Source organism: Doryrhamphus excisus, linkage group LG5, assembly GCF_037039965.1.
Source record: "Doryrhamphus excisus strain RoL-2023G ecotype Guam linkage group LG5, RoL_Dexc_Guam_v1.1, whole genome shotgun sequence".
In the NCBI taxonomy this organism is placed as follows: domain Eukaryota; kingdom Metazoa; phylum Chordata; class Actinopteri; order Syngnathiformes; family Syngnathidae; genus Doryrhamphus; species Doryrhamphus excisus.
Genome location: NC_136361.1, coordinates 17,765,473 through 17,784,062, shown reverse-complemented (window position 1 = coordinate 17,784,062; position 18,590 = coordinate 17,765,473). Strand labels below are relative to the sequence as shown.

The following is an 18,590-nucleotide window of genomic DNA, read 5'->3' as shown; positions in this document are numbered from 1 at the left end:
GCCTCGCCAGACCATAATACTACAAGTAGCAGTACTAGTAGTACTAGCATACAGGCTATAATATACTACACCTGAAAGGACAAGAAAGGGTAGGCTGGGCCTAAACCCTCCACTCCAGACCATAATAATGCTGACTAGCACCAAATTCACCAATCATGCATTACAATATGAAAATGTGCGGTCCAAAAAAGTCCAACTGGGTGTCCCCAAACTGCCCCTGATGTCTCCACAACTGGACCTGACAGCTGCTGGTGTCACGGTCAACAAGTCTATGCACAGCGACAACTCAAAGGACAAATCAAGTGCATGGACTTGGGGAAAAAACACACACACAAAAAAGTGTTGCCTTCAAGGACTAAAATTGCAGACTATGAGAACCAGGTGTAATGCAGGTGTATATTCAGCCAATGGGATAAGTGGTTCATATATCCTATTTAGGACGCAGGACACAAAATGAAGAAATGTTACTTTTTGCATTATTTACACAGTCTAAGCCTTTCACACAGTGACATGGAAAATTGCCCAATGGATTTTTGACACGGTCTTCGTTGATGCCATTTATGCAGAATGCCGACAAAGCGCAAAAAACTGGGAAGATGTTGGCATTTACAGGCAGTGTGAAAGAGTCTACTATCTCCATAGTCACAATATTACCAGGTTGACCCATTGCCAAGCTGTGTCTGTGCTGTTTATACAGAAAAGCCCAGGAAATTACAGCATCTACAGGCAATACGATAACAGCTACTACTCAGAACCTGGAAAATAGCCTGGTCGACTTTGGAAGCCCTCTCTGTATTGGTGCTGTTCATACCGAACGGTGTTAGAGAAAAGAACCTGGGAAGATGCTTCTCCCTCAGAAGCTGTAAAATTGCCAGGTCAACTTTGTTCTCCCATACTGTATCAGTGCCTTTTAAACAGAACAGCCACAAAAGGAAGAAAGCCAGGAAAAGTCTACCTTTAACAGGCACTTTAAAACGATGCTACTACCTGCAAAGGTATGAAAATGTATGACTTTGTGCCCCCATCCTGTTGGTGCCATTGATACAGAACAGGCAGTGTGAAAGGGGTTCCTAACTTACAAGGTGGAAAACTGCTGGGTCGACATTAGACACCCATTCAGTTTGGGTGCCATTTATAGATAACAGTAAAAGGGCGTAAAACATGCAGACTTTTACAGTGTGAAAGGAGCTTTTAACCCCAAAGCCTGGATATTGCCGAGTCATTTTCATGCTCCATATTCCATGCCAGCACTGTTTATACAGAACCTGTATTCATTCATTTTCTACTGCTTATCCTCACGAGGGTCGCAGGGGTTGCTGGAGCCTATCCCAGCAGTCTTCGGGTGAGAGATTGGACTGGTCGCCAGCCAATCACAGGGCACACATAGACAAACAACCATTCACACTCACATTCATACCTATGGACAATTTGGAGTTGCTAATTAACCTAGCATGTGTTTTTGGAATGTGGGAGGAAACTGGAGTACCCGGAGAAAACCCATGCATGCACGGGGAGAACATGCAAACCCCGGTCTCCTAGGTGTGAGGTCAGCACGCTAACCACTAGACCACCGTATTGACCACTTCTGTACCATTCATTCATTCATTTTCTACCGCTTATCCTCACGAGTGTCGCGTGGGTGCTGGAGCCTATCCCAGCTGTCTTGGGGCGAGAGGACTGGTCGCCAGCCAATCACAGGGCACATATAGACAAACAACCATTCACACTCACATTCATACCTATGGACAATTTGGAGTCGCTAATTAACCTAGCATGTTTTTGGAATGTGGGAGGAAAACGGAGTACCCGGAGAAAACCCACGCATTCACGGGGAAGAACATGCAAACTCCACACAGAGATGGCCGAGGGTGGGTTTGAACCCTGGTCTCCTAGCCGTGAGGTCTGCGTGCTAACCACTTTTTCTACACAAGATAAAAAAAGACAGCTTTTAAAGGCAATGTAAAAGGGTCATGGTTTGTCACATACAGTCCCTTGTATTAGATTGGTGTACCCAATGAAGCATCCAATGACTGTTTTACTAGATCTCCTGCACGAAGCTTCAATTTGTAATCAATTGTTTTATTACTGTGTGAAGCGGCTCCTGGCGATGGTGATATTGGATTTTGATTGCTCAGTGTGTTGTTTTCCACCTTCGCGTAGGGCCTCTTATCGGGTTACTTCAAAGTAGCTGCAAATGAGTAAGTCTGTGATATGAATTTACTCACTAACATCGGCATTGAACCTAAAATTTTTCTCTTCCTGGAAAATTAATTGAAGGATAATTGGATATTTATATGTTTAAACGAATTGGTAGGCCTTCTATGGCAATATGTCACTGTACACGCACATCACAATAAAGGCCTATAAATGTGTTCGTGTTCAATTACTGTTGCGTGAATGCTATGTGCAACTTCCTCCTCCTCCTCCTCCTCCTCCTGGCATCTCAGCCATCTTCCTTCCACCTCTCACGCACAGCCCCTCCATAACTATCACCGCTTGGCCCCCTCCCCCCCGCCTCCCTCCACTTTTCCCTGCCTAACAACACCGTTGGCATCCCATAATATCCATACAGAGCGGTGCACGTGGTTCTTTGTTGCGTTGGAGCGCTGCTTGTGCAAGATGCAATCATCATAGCAAAAAAAAAAAGAGAAGTTTCTATGACCTCCAGCAGGGGGAATTATATACGTTAAGTGACTTAACGCCTCCGACTAGCCTCCCAATGACAATCAAAAGCACCGTTTTGGAAAAGAAAAATGGTGTTGAAAGAAAAAGATGAAAAAGAGAGAGCGGAGACAAGTTATTTACGAGGAGGGTGAAGGGATGAGCATAACAGAGGCGCCGGACATGACAGCGGACCACTTATCACCATGGCGTTGCTGTGGGAGACTGCGGAAGACGTCACAGAGAAAGAGGGGACACAAAGGGAGGAATATGACACGAGGAGGACCTGACTGTCTTGGTCGGCGGAGGAGAGATGGAGCTGTGGGGGTGGGGAGATGGGGGGGCATTTACTCAGGAAGCAGTCATGGGTGTCACAGGGTTCACAGCCATGGGCCTGCTGGAGGACTTACTGGGGTGGCGTCTGCAAATGTTTGAATTCGGCGGCAACACCGAGCGATTCAACAATGAGCCGTAAATAAGTGCCATCAAGGTGGGACAAGGATGTAGCTCAGAGTCACTTTATTGGCGCTTCGGATAGTAAAAGAAGAGTCTGCGAGGTTAAAGGTCAGCTGGAATTTAAAGTGCTTCCATTAACCAATGAACAAAAATGCTGATGGGAGAAAAGGTATTAATTAGTTCAACTTAGAAGGATCAGTTTAGCTTAACAAAAATAAATATATATAAAAATAATTATATGTATTTTTCATATGTAAAATAATATTTTATTAGATTTATAAACAATTTCATAATAAATCAAAAATTATATATAGTGCTTGATTCTGATTGGAGAAAAGGTATTAATTAGTTCAACTTAGAATGTTTAGCTTATTCATCTTCATCTAGGGGTGCCTCAGGGAGCATTTTCAGGCATTTTTCATTGTCCCTCTATATTATAAAAAATTACATTCTGACCCCCCCCCCCCCCAAAAAAAAAATATTTGAAAAGTGACCCATTGTGGGAACCAGAACTCAGGTTGGAAAAACGTTTTTTTTCTGGAAAAAATACTTATTCTAAATAGCTGCTATCATAATATATTTATTTTAAAAAATACAACAAAAATAAAAAATAAATATATATAAAAAATTATATATATATTTCATATGTAAAATAACATTTTATTAGCTTTATAAACAACTTCATAATAAACTTAAAATTATATATAGTGTTTGATGCTGATGGGAGAAAAGGTATTAATTAGTTCAACTTAGAAGGATCAGTTTAGCTTATTCATCTTCATCTGGGGTGCCTCAGGGAGCATTTTTAAGGCATTTTTCATTGTCCCTCTATATTATAAAAATTACATTGTGGCCGACTAATTAAAAGCCAAAAAAAGAAATGAAAGAATAAAATAAATATATGATTGTGGCATTCTTTTTTCCTTTTTTGCCCCCGTCCCTGGCGTTCTCTTTCAGTGTTGTCAAGTGTTACTTTACAGCTGTTTTCCTGCCGCCAATGTAAATGGCCCCCCATGTCCCATATAGGGCTGTGTCCCTATGCCCTCTTTTCCCTCTCCTATCGCTGGTGATTTATTTGCCTCAGTTCCAATATTTGTCGGCAGTGTGTTTTCTTCCCCTTGTCTAAATGTCACCCCTTCTTCTAAGACAATATAGGGAGTGGGAGAGAGGGAGAGCCAGAGGGCAAATGCGGGATGGAAGTGGGGGGTGGTGGATGGCGGGTGGAGGGGGTGGCTGGACACGAAGGGAAACTCGTAAAAAGAGCAACAAAGTTTGGGAAAATTAAATATTAGGTAAGGTGCTTTCTCACATGCATAGGATGCAGAGGTTCAGGGGCATTGTTTGGGTGGCCTTTTTGCAAGGCATCTTCCAATTAATATGAATAGGAAAATGGTTTGGTTCTTGCGTTTGTTTAACCATGCAAGGTGAACACAATGCAATTGAACCTCTCATTCATGCCAATCAACCACAATAGAAAACAGTTGCTACCTGCTTAGTGCAATACTACTATCCTGCCAAGCGCCCCTCTCCAACCCCTTCACCGTGTATCTCACCACACCCAGGATCACGCCCGTCCTCGCTCCCACCCTCACCCTCTCCGCGTCTTTAAAACCACCATCACCGATCATCCTGCCGCGCTTCCACACCGCCTTCAATCCTCACTGCTTCAACCTGGAATTCTTTCTCACCCGCAATGGAAACCGACGACTCGGGGCTACTCAAGTGACTCTCCGATAGATGCTTCTCGATATTAAATCTCACTCGTCATCAGAGGAGTTTTTTTTTAGTTTAAAGTCAACACGTGGACTTTGTTTTTGTTTTAGTGTGGCTGCATGCAGTTTGTGGGACAAGCATGCTTTGCAGACAACATAACAGTGGAACCTAACTGGATTAGAACCTGGATTTCAGTTTCATCTGCAAATATTACGCTGGATACCACAGGACTATGAACTGGTAAGCGATATAAAAAAAAAAAAAAATTACTCAAAATTTGGTTTTCATGCTCAAATTAGAAACACAAATACATAATAAGTACTGTGTTTGTATTGCCACAACATTGAAATATATAGAAAATATTTTACTACTACATGGAAATTGGGTCTCAATTTCAAATAAAACAAATAACCTCAATTGACTAATGACAGTCGGTGCCCCCCTCCCCCCCCAAAAAAAATTGAAAAGTGACCCATTTTGGGAACCAGCCCTCAGGTTGGCTTTTTTTCTGGAAAAAATACTTATTCTAAATAGCTGCTATCATAATATATTTATTTTTAAAAACACAACAAAAATAAATATATATAAAAAATAATTATATATATTTTTCAGATGTAAAATAATATTTAATTAGCTTTATAAACAACTTCATAATAAACTTAAAATTATATATAGTGTTTTTTTTAGAGTTGCTGGTCTAAAGTTTGTTTTCAATTAAAATAAAAAAAACCTAGGGTATATTTAACATACTATATATATATATATATCTTATTATAGATTATTAAACAAGATGAAGATGGTCCAAGACCACCAGCTCTTCCTTCAGGGTATTAGCCACGTTTACGGTTATTTTTGCATAATCCTGCTCTTCGACAATGTTAATAAACAAAAACGACTTCTGAAAAAGTGCATTTTGTTTCGTCTTTTGTCTCTAATCATATTAGATCCAATGTTCTAATGTCCTGTCAACTTGCAAACAGATATGAGGGGAACAACCCCAGGTTCTGGCACCGGAACACCATCACACCATCAGACCAACATCATCACCAGTAGCACCAGTAGCACCAGTAGCAGGGACGTATCCAGAGAGTTTGAACAGCGGACCAAGACTGAGCATCCCAACTGAAGAGACGGGCAGTGTGCTGTCCGAAGACCCAGCCTGACACACGGAGAGACGGAAAGACGGACGGACAGTCCGATGCCAACTGTCTCCACTGTCAATCTCACAGCACCACTCCTCCTCCTGTTGCTATGGGCAACCCACCCCACCATGGCAACCAACTGGCTGTAAGTGTAGAAGGGGACGGAGGGGGGTTGGGGGGGAGTTTGTTTGTCATGCTATAACATTTAAAAGATGGTGACATGTCTCCCAAATGCCTTTCAGTGGCTCCCCTCTTTTTTCTTTGTCTCCCCGCTGGTGACCTTTCCCTTTTCTTCCTTCTTCGTCTTCTTCTTCTTCTGCCTGTTTGTCCCCTTGTTTCCGTCCCCCCTCTAAAAGTCTGACAACTTGTTACCTCGTCGTTCTTTATTGATGTGCCCCCCCCCCAGTCCCTTAATTATGTCCCCTTAAACTCCCGCTGTGCGTCACTAAACTAGGAACCAATCCCCTTTTCTCTTCTTAGCTCCCTGGCGAGGCTGCCTCGCTCCAGGCCCGTGTCCGGTGCTGCCCCGTGTGCACGGCTGAGGGGGCTGACCCCAGGGCAGGTGGGGGTGTGCAGGGCACGGGGGGAGGTTATGGAGTCTGTACGCAAGGCTGCCGAGATGGTCATAGAGGAGGTACGACACCAATATATACATATATTGGTTAAAATAACTAGAAATGTGGATACTTCCTGCTACTTCATTAGTTAGACCAAAAAATCAATGGAAGACATGAAGAAATGTTCATTTTAACAGTATGCCTCTCATTGTGGATGGAGTTGGCATGAACAAAAGCAGTTTTCTAAACTTCTGTCAGCTCAAACCCAAATTAAATGGCAAACTAACTAAAAATTTGTTAGACAACGGTGCAGCGGTGCTTTCATGACCGTCAAAAAAGTAGGACAAATCGCAGCACACATTAAACATTCAAAAACTGTGGGATTTCTAAGTAGTAGTAATAGTTACAGTATTGTAATAAAATATTTACTGTAATATAATGATTATTGTCCTGTGTTTTAGGTATTTTCATTTGTATTTTTGATAAAGGAAAGGTGCATTGTGGCAAATCCTTTATAATAATCCTCTCTTTATGTTCCTAAATAGGCTTTTTTTTACTGACAACCATTTACAATTTAAAACCAGTATCATAAATAAACTAATCTTATTTTGAGCTGACACTGTAATTAAAAAACAAAAAACAGTTTGTTGTCAGGGAGGTCTCACTCGCTCACATTTTGTATTTGCTGAACGTTTGTAAGCGGGTTTAAGAGCTAATATGCTAAAAATACAGAAAATAGTAATACAAAAATATGCTTGCTGACTGTATTGTTTTAAATAATGCCTCTAGTTCCGAAATTTATATCCTTTTACATAAACTTTTATGTAATAATCTTTGTTTTCCCATACTTTATAAAATTATAGATTATAGATAAAAACTTATTTCTATCTGCGATTAAATGTGATTAATTGAGAGTTAACTATGGACAAAATGTGATTAATCATGATCAAATATTTTAATCGAGCCCTACTACAAATACATAACTATAATCATAATATTGACTTATACTGTAGACAAGAGTAGATAAGACATTCACTTATTGAAAACAAAAACAAAGTATGTGTAATGTAGCTGTACACTACATGTATTCATAAAATTGGCTATTATATATGCTAATGCAGAATTTTTGATACAGTTCTTGTATTAGATCTCATTAGATGGTGCAAGTGTATCTAATTAAGTGGCCAGTATATTTAAATGACCATCAGACTATCACAATTGTAATGGTGTCCACGTTAGTGTCAACACCAGTTCCGGAATCGCCGCTGGAACTGTTCCACCACCCCCAGAGGGATCAATGTATTCGGCAGAGTCATGTACCAAGGTCAGCTCATAAAAGGAGAAAATACTTTAAAAAAAAAAAAAAAGGAGAGTCAGTGTTTAACATTTTTGTTTTTTTTAACAGGCACTCGTGAGGCAGCCTTCGTGCACGCTTTGTCCTCAGCAGCCGTGGCAGTAGCCGTGACTCAAGCGTGCACGCGTGGGGAGCTGGAGAGGTGTGGCTGTGACAGGAAGGTCAGGGGGGTCAGCCCCGAGGGTGAGGCCTGGATTCTATTACATGAAAATGCAGCTTGCGGTAAAGCAGTGACTTGCATAGCAGGCATAGACATGCTGCCACTCAAACTTAGTCCTGCAGCTACTGTAAATTCTATATTAAATATGCATGAATTTAAATGCACAGTACAGCAAATGTTATAAAGTACTATTAAGTACTATTTCCGGGATGATACACCGTCCACCGTGCAGGTTTCCAGTGGTCCGGCTGTAGTGACAACCTGTCCTACGGTGTCGCCTTCTCCCAAACATTTGTGGATGAACTGGAACGAGCTAAGGGCCTCTCTGCGGGACGACCGCTGATGAATCTCCACAACAATGAGGCTGGTCGAAAAGTTAGTGTCTCGTTCTCCCCACTGTGGAGATTCAAGTGATTATTTTCATGTTTTGTCTTTCCATCTTTAGGCTATCCTTCATAACATGCAGGTGGAGTGCAAGTGTCATGGTGTCTCCGGTTCCTGCGAGTTGAGGACCTGCTGGAAAGTCATGCCGCCATTCCGGCGTGTCGGCATCGTACTCAAGGAGCGCTTCGATGGAGCCACGGAGGTACTGAAAATCTTCCTGTTTGACATCAAAATTAAAACTGTCAAAAATAGTGGGTGAATTGTGGTAACTATTCATTCATTTTCTACCGCTTTTCCTCACGAGGGTCGCGGGGGGTGCTAGAGCCTATCCAAGCTGCCTTTGGGCGAGAGGCGGGGTACACCCTGGACTGGTGGCCAGCCAATCACAGGGCACATATAGACAAACAACCATTCACACTCACATTCATACCTATGGACAATTTGGAGTCAACAATTAACCTAGCATGTTTTTGGAATGTGGGAGGAAACCGGAATACCAGGAGAAAACCCACGCATGCACGGGTAGAACATGCAAACTCCACACAGAGATGGCCGAGGATGGAATTGAACCCTGGTCTCCTAGCTGTGAGGTCTGCGCGCTAACCTTTCGACCGCCGTGCCGCCCAGACATCAAAATTAAAACGGTCAAAAATAGTGGGTGAATTTTGGTAACTATTCATTCATTCATTCATTTTCGCGGGGGGTGCTGGAGCCTATCCCAGCTGTCTTTGGGCGAGAGGCGGGGTACACCCTGGACTGGTGGGCACAGGGGACACATAGGGGGCACATATAGACAAACAACCATTCACACTCACATTCATACCTATGGACAATTTGGAGTCGCCAATTAACCTAGCATGTTTTCGGAATGTGGAAGGGAAACCGGAGTACCCAGAGAAACCCCACATTTGACCCATGCAGATTTGCTTGCCTTTGCAATGATAGGGATAGACATGTTGCTTTGACCTTTACGACCTCAGTTCTGATTGGTTGAGGTTGCACTCGCACTGCTCGGAAATCTGACTCGGAAATCCCAGGAAATACATCTAGAGTACACGTGGTACCTGTGAATGCAACTCCTCACGGCTCATAGTAACATGGTTGAAGTGTGATTCAAATGTTGTGCTACAACTGAGACTAGTAGTGTTAGGTAAACAGATTTAAATTTTGACTAATACAAATATATACAATCCTTTTGTTCATTAAATTTAGTAAAAGGGCATATTTCAGTTGCAAATAGTGATTAATCCTAATTTAAAAATTATTAAGTATTAATTTGATTAAAAGTTGTCATCAAACCCAAGAAGCTTCCCCAAATCCTTTTGATTCGTATGGTAGGTACGCTTGACTCGTATCGGATCCAGGACCGCCCTGCTCCCCCGTGACCCCCAGGTCAAACCCCCTGCTGCCAGAGACCTGGTGTACCTTGCACCATCCCCAGACTTCTGTCACCTGGATCCTGACAACGGTATCCCCGGTACGGCGGGCAGAAGATGCAATGGTAAGAGGAACCGAATCCAGAAGATGACCAAACCAAATTCCTGACATTTTCTACAATCCTCCTTCAGGAACATCGCGGCTAGCCCCGGATGGCTGCGAGCTGGTCTGCTGTGGACCGGGTTACAGAGCCGGCAGAGCAGAGGTTGTGCAGAGGTGTTCGTGCAAGTTCTCCTGGTGCTGCTCAGTGCGCTGCCAGCAATGCAAGAACACGGTTACTATTCACACCTGCAGAGTTTAAATCCCCCTCTGCCTTGCAACTGCCTTTACCCTTTATTAAAACAAAGCTAACACGTTAGACTGAGAACCCCAACAAACACCAGACAGACACTCCTCAACATCAGGATGAGGATAAGACTATTTTACCACTGATGACACGTTTATCTCTTCATGAGCTTACATTTTTTTACAACGGAGCGGTGAGGCTGATCAGAATTTTAACACTAAAAAGGTCCATACTTTACAAATAATCAGTAACCCGAGACACGAAGAAGGGGCTGTATAAATAAGCTCGTTCTCTTCCTGCTCCTTTTTGGACGTGTTGAATTATGTGAATGTAAACATGATGTACTTCAATGCAACTTTGTTAAGCACGTTCGAACTAAACTAAAACCATTACCACTACCAACCATAATCCTGAAACTGACCAAATAATATATAACAGACATCACTCATACAGCTGTCATCCTGAAAATGACAAAGCTCTCAAAGCGGAACATAAGAGGAACTAACAAGAGGAAACTTTCCAGCACAATATATTTTTTATTTTATTTTCTGCATGGTAGGTGCATCCACTGTGTTCAGCATCTTCTCTATTGCTGTTTATTTATTGCATACCGGAAGTCTTTGTGACACTTCAGCCTCCAGCAGACATGTTAAAACACAGAATAGCTCCTACTGACATGCGTGTCTGTCTTGTGTTTTGTGCTTTTTTTTTTTTGCTATGTATCAGCAGTGCTTTTAGCAGTTTGTTATCTAATAAAGTAGTTTACTAGAATGTGAGCGCAAGTTATTGTCTCTGAATTTGAACTCATACGGAGAGTGCAATAAGAAAAAGTCAAATTTGTTTTTATTGCAAAGTACCTCCTTTTTTCCCCCCATGTCAAAATTGCTAAACTGTTAAGGAGACACATTTTATCCAAAAGAGGACCATGGGAAACAAGAAAATACCCTAATAATGAAGAACAAGGGTTTAATTTACCTTAATAAGCTGTTAAGTAATACCTGAAGTACAAATGTTTAATTTACAAGAAAAAAAAAACTATTATGAGGTATTTTTATCCACCACCACCCCCCAGTGTATACCAATACACCGCCAGTGATATTATGTGGTATTAATGTGGTCAAAACAAGGTGCTTGTGTTCAAGTCAATTAAACCATTTTTATTACAAATATTATGCGATTACAAACTCCCACAAATTATCTAGCAAAGGTTAACATCTCAATCACTCAGAATTGAGATCTATGCAAAATATTACAGCTTAATTTGTCCTTTTTTTTTTTATCAATCACCCTGTTGGTAGTCTAGTGATGAAACAAATAAAACCTCAAGTTAAAAAAAATTACACCTAAAAAAGGTCCCAAAACAAAGTCACAATCAATACAATATACACAAAAGGAAGAATAAAATAAAATTTTTAAGTCACCCAAAGAAGGGAAAAAGCTGAAAATGGCCTCCCCACTAATGAGAGCAGACTGCTATCTTTTTTGGAGCGTACTTCCATCAATCAGTCAGAAATAAAGCAGAGTACCACATATCATTAAGTTGCCCCTTTAGAGGTACTAACCAAAGTTCACTATAAAAGAAAAAGGTGTAAAGTATTTTTATTTGTACTCCATTACTGTGAGGAAAAGCCCCAGCAGGTCACATGACATCAAGCCCAGGAGGCAAAAAAGCAATTATATAATAATAAAAAAAAAACTCTTTAAAAGGGAGGCAGGGGGTGATTAAGTGAGGCAGGGAGGGGGTCCTGCCCCATTGGAATATTTGTGGAGAACACTGCACTTTCTAAAAGCTTTTGGTGATGAGGAGATGGGTGATGCTACCCGAGTTTACTGCACACTGACCTTTTTTCTCCATCTGCTTTCTTTCAACTCTTTTTTTTTTTTTTTGAAGGCACAATCGCCACAACCACGTTCTTACATCTCTTCCAACCTTCCCCCTTGTCTTAATTGGCTACTGAACTCACTTGATATTTCAATTATGCCCCCCCAACACATTTCTTATACCGTTTGGTTTCCAACTGCTGCTGTCGTCATCTATAGAAGAACACACCTCTTCTTGATTTTGGCCTCCGGGGGCTCCAGTGCAGCCAGGATGGCCTCGTCGAATACGTTCTTAAGTCCTCGCTGGTCCACAAGAAAAGGAAGCAGGCGTCACATATTGTCACTCAAAAGTCAGAATGCTTTTGTCTTGGGGGGGCAGCACAAAAACATAACTTGTTGAATAATGTTGTACAATACAGACGTACAGAGACCAAGGCTACAAAAGTTGCAACATATTTGATTTGTTTGTGTTTCACGCCAAATAATGAAATATAAGGACAATACCGTAAATAATTCATTCATTAATTTTCTACCGCTTATCCTCACGAGGGTCGCGGGGGTTCTGGAGTCTATCCCAGCTGCCTTGGGGCGAGAGTACTGGTCGCCAGCCAATCACAGGGCACATATAGACAAACAACCATTCACACTCACATTCATGCCTATGGACAATTTGGAGTCGTCAATTAACCTAGCATGTTTTTGGAATGTGGGAGGAAACCGGAGTACCCAGAGAAAACCCACATATGCACGGGGAGAACATGCAAACACCACACAGAGATGGCCCAGGGTGGAATTGAACTTGGGTCTCCTCGCTGTGAGGCCTGTGTGCTAACCACTCACCTGCCATGCAGCCCTACCGTAAATAATATAAATACATAAATATACTTTCAGACATGCTAAATGGTCCCCTGGAAGACAAGGCATGTTGCTAAGTTTTAATCCAAAACACAACAACAAACATGTTTTGTGATTCAGCTCATTTCTTGATCCTTTTATATTCAACTGATTCAACTCCTCCAATGTATGTGAGCCAACAAAGTCGTCTCGCTATCCTGAGATACATTATACTGTCGATCTAAAAATAAGCATCATACCTGCGTGAGAGCGGAGCACTCCACGTATTTGACTGCCCTGAGCTCACGGGCCAGCTTCTCTGCGCTGTCGGGGTACAGGGGCCGCTGTTTATTCTTGGCCAGCTTCTCGATGGTGTTGCTGTCCTCCCGAAGGTCCACCTGAGTGCCCACCAACAGGAAGGGCGTGCGTGGGCAGTGATGAGAAATCTCAGGAACCCACTGAAGAGGGTGGAAAAAAACAAGAATAGAATTCATGAGTAATGTCATTGCTCTGCAGCACAATAATTTATACTAAATATATTTATTAAAACAACATGAGCAGGTTTGTACGTGTCGATGATGTCATATTGCCAGCAATCAGTTAAACAATTATGCAATTTTTTAAAGGGCATTGTTATGCTTTTAACTCACAAAACAGTCCACCTGATTCAACACTGACCTTCTCTTTGACGTTCTCAAATGAAGAAGGGGAGACGACAGAAAAGCATACAAGGAACACATCTGTCTGTGGATAGCTGAGAGGACGCAGCCTGTCATAGTCCTCCTGACCTGAGGGCATCCGGGGGGGGATAAGGTTTTCTTAGAAGCTCTTTTAGTGATGGAAACAAACGAGACTTCCTAAACAAACTAAAATTCCTCTTACCTGCGGTGTCAAAAAGGCCTAGTGTGTAGGGCTCACCCCCAATCATCACTGTCACTGCATAATTGTCAAAAACCTATAAAAAAACAAACAAACAAACTATTGGATTGGACATTTGATCAGTTAATTATGCAATCACGGAGCTGTTATATGGACAGACATTTTTTCCACTCATGTGGATAGAGATTTTTTTACACCAAAGTGTGTGTGGGTGTGTATGCATGGAGGTGGAGGTTTAAAAAATGCTAATTATCAGTTTTCATATAGCAGGGCTCGACAATAACGATGTACCGATGGCCCGGAGCAAGTTAAAACAAAATTCGGGCAAGTAAATCTAATCAGTGATATTCCCGTCGGGCAAGTGCACTTTGGCATGCCATACTGCCAAGAGTTTTTTTTTTTTAAAGCGGTTCTTGTTGGGTGTTGGTAAAACACGGACTGCGTAATTCCGGTGGTAATTTGCAAAGCAATCCTTGCAAATCTTGAAATGGACCAATCAGAATCGTTTATTTAGACCGCGGTCTGTAATCCACAGTCTGCATGAAAAAAATTACATGATATCATTATGGCAGTCTTTTCATTTTACATGGGGCAAGTTCGGGCAAGTAGTTCTCACCTTAATTAGTCATTTTGGTTTTTAATGTAGAGCCCTGTATAGTTAGCTTCAATAAAGAGATTGCTCAACCACCTCCTTTCAACAGCTAAATGGAAGGTAGGGTAAATTGAAGTGCAATACGTGGATGCCGCAGAGGCTAGGTGATGTTCTAAAGAAGAAGAACATGGCATCAGCTGAGGGACAATGAGCTACATGCACGTTAGGGCACTCCGATCTCGATTCACACGAACAAGCAATCTCATTTCTAAATGACAAAATGTTTCATAATTTACTTAAGGAGCTGAACGAACGGCTCACAGTGCACCGTCTCTAGCATGACGGACGATACTTCACACTCCCCATCCCCAGCCAGCCTCGCCGACAAAGGGTGAGTTGGCTCTGATGTCCTGGTTTTACCCGTTGACGACAGACGCCACCAGTGGCACCTATCAGCCATCAGCTCAAGGGAGGAACGACTGCATTAATTGGCTTGTCTTTTTTACAAGCATGAAGGTGCCATGTTTTTGACTTGAATTATTTTCAGTCTTTCTTTTCATTTGTAGTAAGAAAAACATAAACACACATCATTGTTATCAGAATTCCAAGCAAGAAAATCATGATTTACATTTTTTCCATGCTCTGACAACTCTTCTGCTGGGAAAAAATAAGTTGTGGGATATTACTGTATATTTCTTTGCTCCCTTTGAGTGTTAATGTGCTGTGTGATGATTTCAGCCTTTGTTGTATTGAGTAATGACCTCCTGCGATTTCCGATGGGTTCACAAGCTCATTGTGAGTTCTTTCATTGTTCCTGATTGACTCCTGTTCAATAAACCGCCTGGTCCTCACGGAAATACATGACAATGTATTTTTATGATGTGGACATGTGCAGCTTGTACACGTATGCGCAAATCTGTTTTTCTCTCTAAATTTAGCGTATGCTTCTTAAACACTGGTGCGTATGCACACACACACACACCAGAAATGACAGTAATCTCAGACCAACCAAACGTCCTATACAGGATACATATCAAATCAAGACTCTTACCGTAGGCACGTATTCTGAGGGGAACTTGTTGGTTGTGTAGGAGATGAGCAAGCAGGTCTTTCCCACAGCACCGTCCCCTACAACTACACATTTTATAGTCTGCATCTGCAGAGGCAAAGCAAAAATAAGAAACATCATTAAGTGCAGACTAAGATAAAATAAACCTTTGAAGTTTAGATGATGTAATAAATCCATCTATTTTCTATACCACTTATCCTCAATAGGGTGATGGGTGAAGTGATAAATGTATATTCAATTTGGGTATAGCAGTTTTTAGTCTATTTTAGTGCTAGTGTGTATTACTCATTTTTTTTAATCCATTGTAGGCGTTTTGCTGTGCACACACATCTTAACAATGGCCACCATACACTAATTTAAATGGCATTTTAAGCATTCTGTAACAGAGGAGCGCTAACTCTGCACCATGTGACCAGTTCCATGGTCAGATAATTTACTTGAAAACATAAGAATTATTGAAAATAAAACCATGCATAATGAGTGTCAAAGTAAGCACAAAACAGGAAGGGAGATTTGTTAAGATTTCCTGTCCTGTTACATGTTGTTTTGACAGCTTTTTTCTTTTTTTTTTTTTTTACACAACACACATCATATTGTGTAGTGGTTCTCTAACTGTTTACCACTAGCACCATCACAAAATATAACTTGCAAGTATGTTTTTTGTTACCTAACAGAGGAAATTATTATCAGCAATTATTATAATGTGGTGTCCCTGTGTGTCACTATTATTGAAAACAACAGCTTCTGATATGACTTATCCTCAATTGTTATTTATCATTTGACAAGATAATAGAAAACAGATTCTAGAATTACTTACTCATTGTAAAATGTTTTTATTTTCCTGTATTCATTCTTCTCATTATTGAGTATGTCATCTACAAATTCTTTTCTTTCACTATTACAGAATGCTTACCGGAAATTCTCAAATAGAAACCTAGTCTCAAACTGACGCCTGTCCCATTTACTGGCAGGGCGTATCAGGGCGACAACTGTTAGCTGAGGCAAGACAGATTGGGATGACCGAAGACAGAGAGGGATCAGAGGAGGAAAATGATAAAGAATGACGAAGAGGAGTAGTTCCACAATGAATAGTAGTTGAGGATGACACAATGAGGGATATACTAATGAGTGAGAGGATGCAATTGCTGTTCCTTTACTGTTGCTAAGTCTTCATTTGTTTATCCGTTGGTCCCTGGAGCCGTCAGGTATTTATTTTGATGAGTCTCAGCTTGTACCTTCACGTCAGTGTATATTCAGATTTTCATCTGCCACTTGTGTAAACATTGCTTCCTTTTATTCTTTTTACACCGAATAAAGAGATGTTTCGATCAAGGAATAGGCAAGCAATAAGGTATCCACGAAAAGTTTAAACTAGGGGTGCTTTGATCGATTGGCCAAGACAGATGACAGACTCCGGATGACGTGCGACACGCGTGCACTCTGCAACCACTTCTGACTCCGTGGTTGGTGCAGCTCGGTCTCAGCATTTCCCCAGTTCGGCTGTCCATTGAGCATGCACAGCTCGCATGGCCGTGACAAGTGAGCGTTTGCAGCGCATTTAAAACAACAGTGGTGCCGAACTGACAGATGTGTGCCGGCATTTTGTCTCCTTTCCAGGCACAGAAGCCTGCATCTGCGGTTAAGAGGGCAGCGGATGCGGCTGAAGGGGCCCAGCAGAGGCAGACATCGGGTTCGGTACCGGCAGCATAAAACCCCGATCAGAACATTCCCCTAGTTTAAACTGAATTATAACTTGAAACATAGAGATGGGGTTGGATTAAAGAAGATCTGCTTCTTCCTACTTCTTTTCAGACACAATGAATTGCACAAGCGTAAACGTTTTATGATCTGCTATGTAACTTCCACCATACTCATCCAAAAGTGAGAACTTGTGCATTAGATTACATTGTTCCAGTGCAGCTACTTAAGCTAATTAGAGCATTTAAGATAATATATTTCACTAAGTTTTGCTTTGATAAACCAAGTAAATAAGGTGTGCAAATACTAGTTTTGCATTTGAGATGTCACTAAATACACTTACCATCTGCAACAACCTGCTCAATCTAAGACTGCACCAAATATTCTCTCTTGAAAATAAAAATGCTGTGGTATATTACAATATATAATCTTAATACATTGTTGGGGTGTACAATAATAATATTTTAACTCTTTTATAACAAAAGAGTGGCAAGTTGTCTGTCAAAAGACTGAATAGTTACACACCACAAATAAAACCTGAACAATAAATCCATCAGTCATATTTATAATTCCAAAGTGAACATTGTAATGTTTTTTTTTTTTTGCTTTTTCTTTTAATCTGATAAGAATTCCTGTGAAATTGCCTTCATATTTGGGAGGCAGTGTTTTACTGTCGTAAAAGGATTTTGCCCTGACTGAGGCAGACTTGTTAATACATGTACAAGCAAAAAAAAAAACATTGACGACTGAAAATCACTTCCGCACAGGCCACACACCAAAGATGTCCCTCAAAAAGAAACATGTCGGCCCCTAATACTGCAACTAATATATCACGGACTTTCGCTTATATAAACATTTTATCAGGTACTTCAAAGCCTGAACGATATACAGTGCTTCACTTCAATCACATTTTGAAGTATACATACAACAATTTGCCATATATATAAATATTGATTAAGAGACAATATATGACAATTGACAAAAGAGCATTAACCAGATTGATGCTAGCCCAGCCAGCACTACAATACACTACATTACGCTACTCTACGCTGAGCTGAGCTTGGTGGTGGTAAGTCGTGGTTCCTGAGGTTTCATGGCCAAATAAACTAACTTTTCCCCTCGTTGTAAACTGGGAATTGTAAATGTGATATCCCAGTTCTAACCCGTTGCTAGAATACCAGAACAGTTACATTTAAAACAGCTTTTTAAAACTCTACTCACCGTTTTTCTTCCGACAGGTTAGGCGTTGGTTACATCCGGGTTTGAGGGTCGAATGACTTTGTGCGCGTGCGCAGGACAGACGTGCCGCATTCTCGTCAGTATATAGGAAACAGCGCCACGCACAGGAACCGGAAAAACTAGCAGGTAAAACAATAAAATACAGGAAATAAGGTTATGCCTAATGGTAATGCTCATGGCTATTTGTTTAATGATTTTGGGTTTACAAGAAATGTCAGTGGCTGTCATACATTATTTACCTCATCAAATGGCTAACAATGTCATTAAAAATCATAGTCATAAATCAAGACAGAATGTGTTTACACTAG

The 18,590-nt window shown here is 41.2% G+C and overlaps 2 protein-coding genes across 2 annotated transcripts; one reads left to right on the top strand and one right to left on the bottom strand.

Annotated features, from left to right (window-relative positions):
- Positions 1–5,902: 5,902 nt before the first annotated feature.
- On the top strand, positions 5,903–10,370 carry wnt4b (wingless-type MMTV integration site family, member 4b). Its single transcript, XM_078790832.1, is given in 7 exon segments — positions 5,903–6,117; positions 6,453–6,606; positions 7,769–8,066; positions 8,276–8,472; positions 8,474–8,629; positions 9,766–9,928; positions 9,996–10,370. Coding segments are annotated over 7 exon segments (1,227 nt in total). The 5' UTR covers positions 5,903–6,028; the 3' UTR covers positions 10,166–10,370.
- A 296-nt stretch (positions 10,371–10,666) lies between these two features.
- On the bottom strand, positions 10,667–18,401 carry cdc42l (cell division cycle 42, like). The gene is made up of 6 exons (XM_058053725.2): positions 18,265–18,401; positions 15,328–15,432; positions 13,688–13,760; positions 13,484–13,593; positions 13,066–13,263; positions 10,667–12,274 (listed from the first exon to the last, which is right to left on the bottom strand). The coding sequence occupies exons 2-6, from the start codon at positions 15,430–15,432 to the stop codon at positions 12,185–12,187; spliced, it is 576 nt and encodes a 191-aa protein (XP_057909708.2). The 5' UTR covers positions 18,265–18,401; the 3' UTR covers positions 10,667–12,184.
- Between the last annotated feature and the right edge of the window lie 189 nt (positions 18,402–18,590).

Bases quoted from the DNA above. Each gene is read 5' to 3' on its own strand.
- cdc42l (XM_058053725.2), bottom strand. From the start codon at position 15,432: ATGCAGACTATAAAATGTGTAGTTGTAGGGGACGGTGCTGTGGGAAAG. The intron at 13,761-15,327 runs GTAAGAGTCTTG...GTTTTTTTATAG, and splicing joins CCTCAGAATACGTGCCTACG to GTTTTTGACAATTATGCAGT. The intron at 12,275-13,065 runs GTATGATGCTTA...CTTGTGGACCAG, and splicing joins AGTGCTCCGCTCTCACGCAG to CGAGGACTTAAGAACGTATT.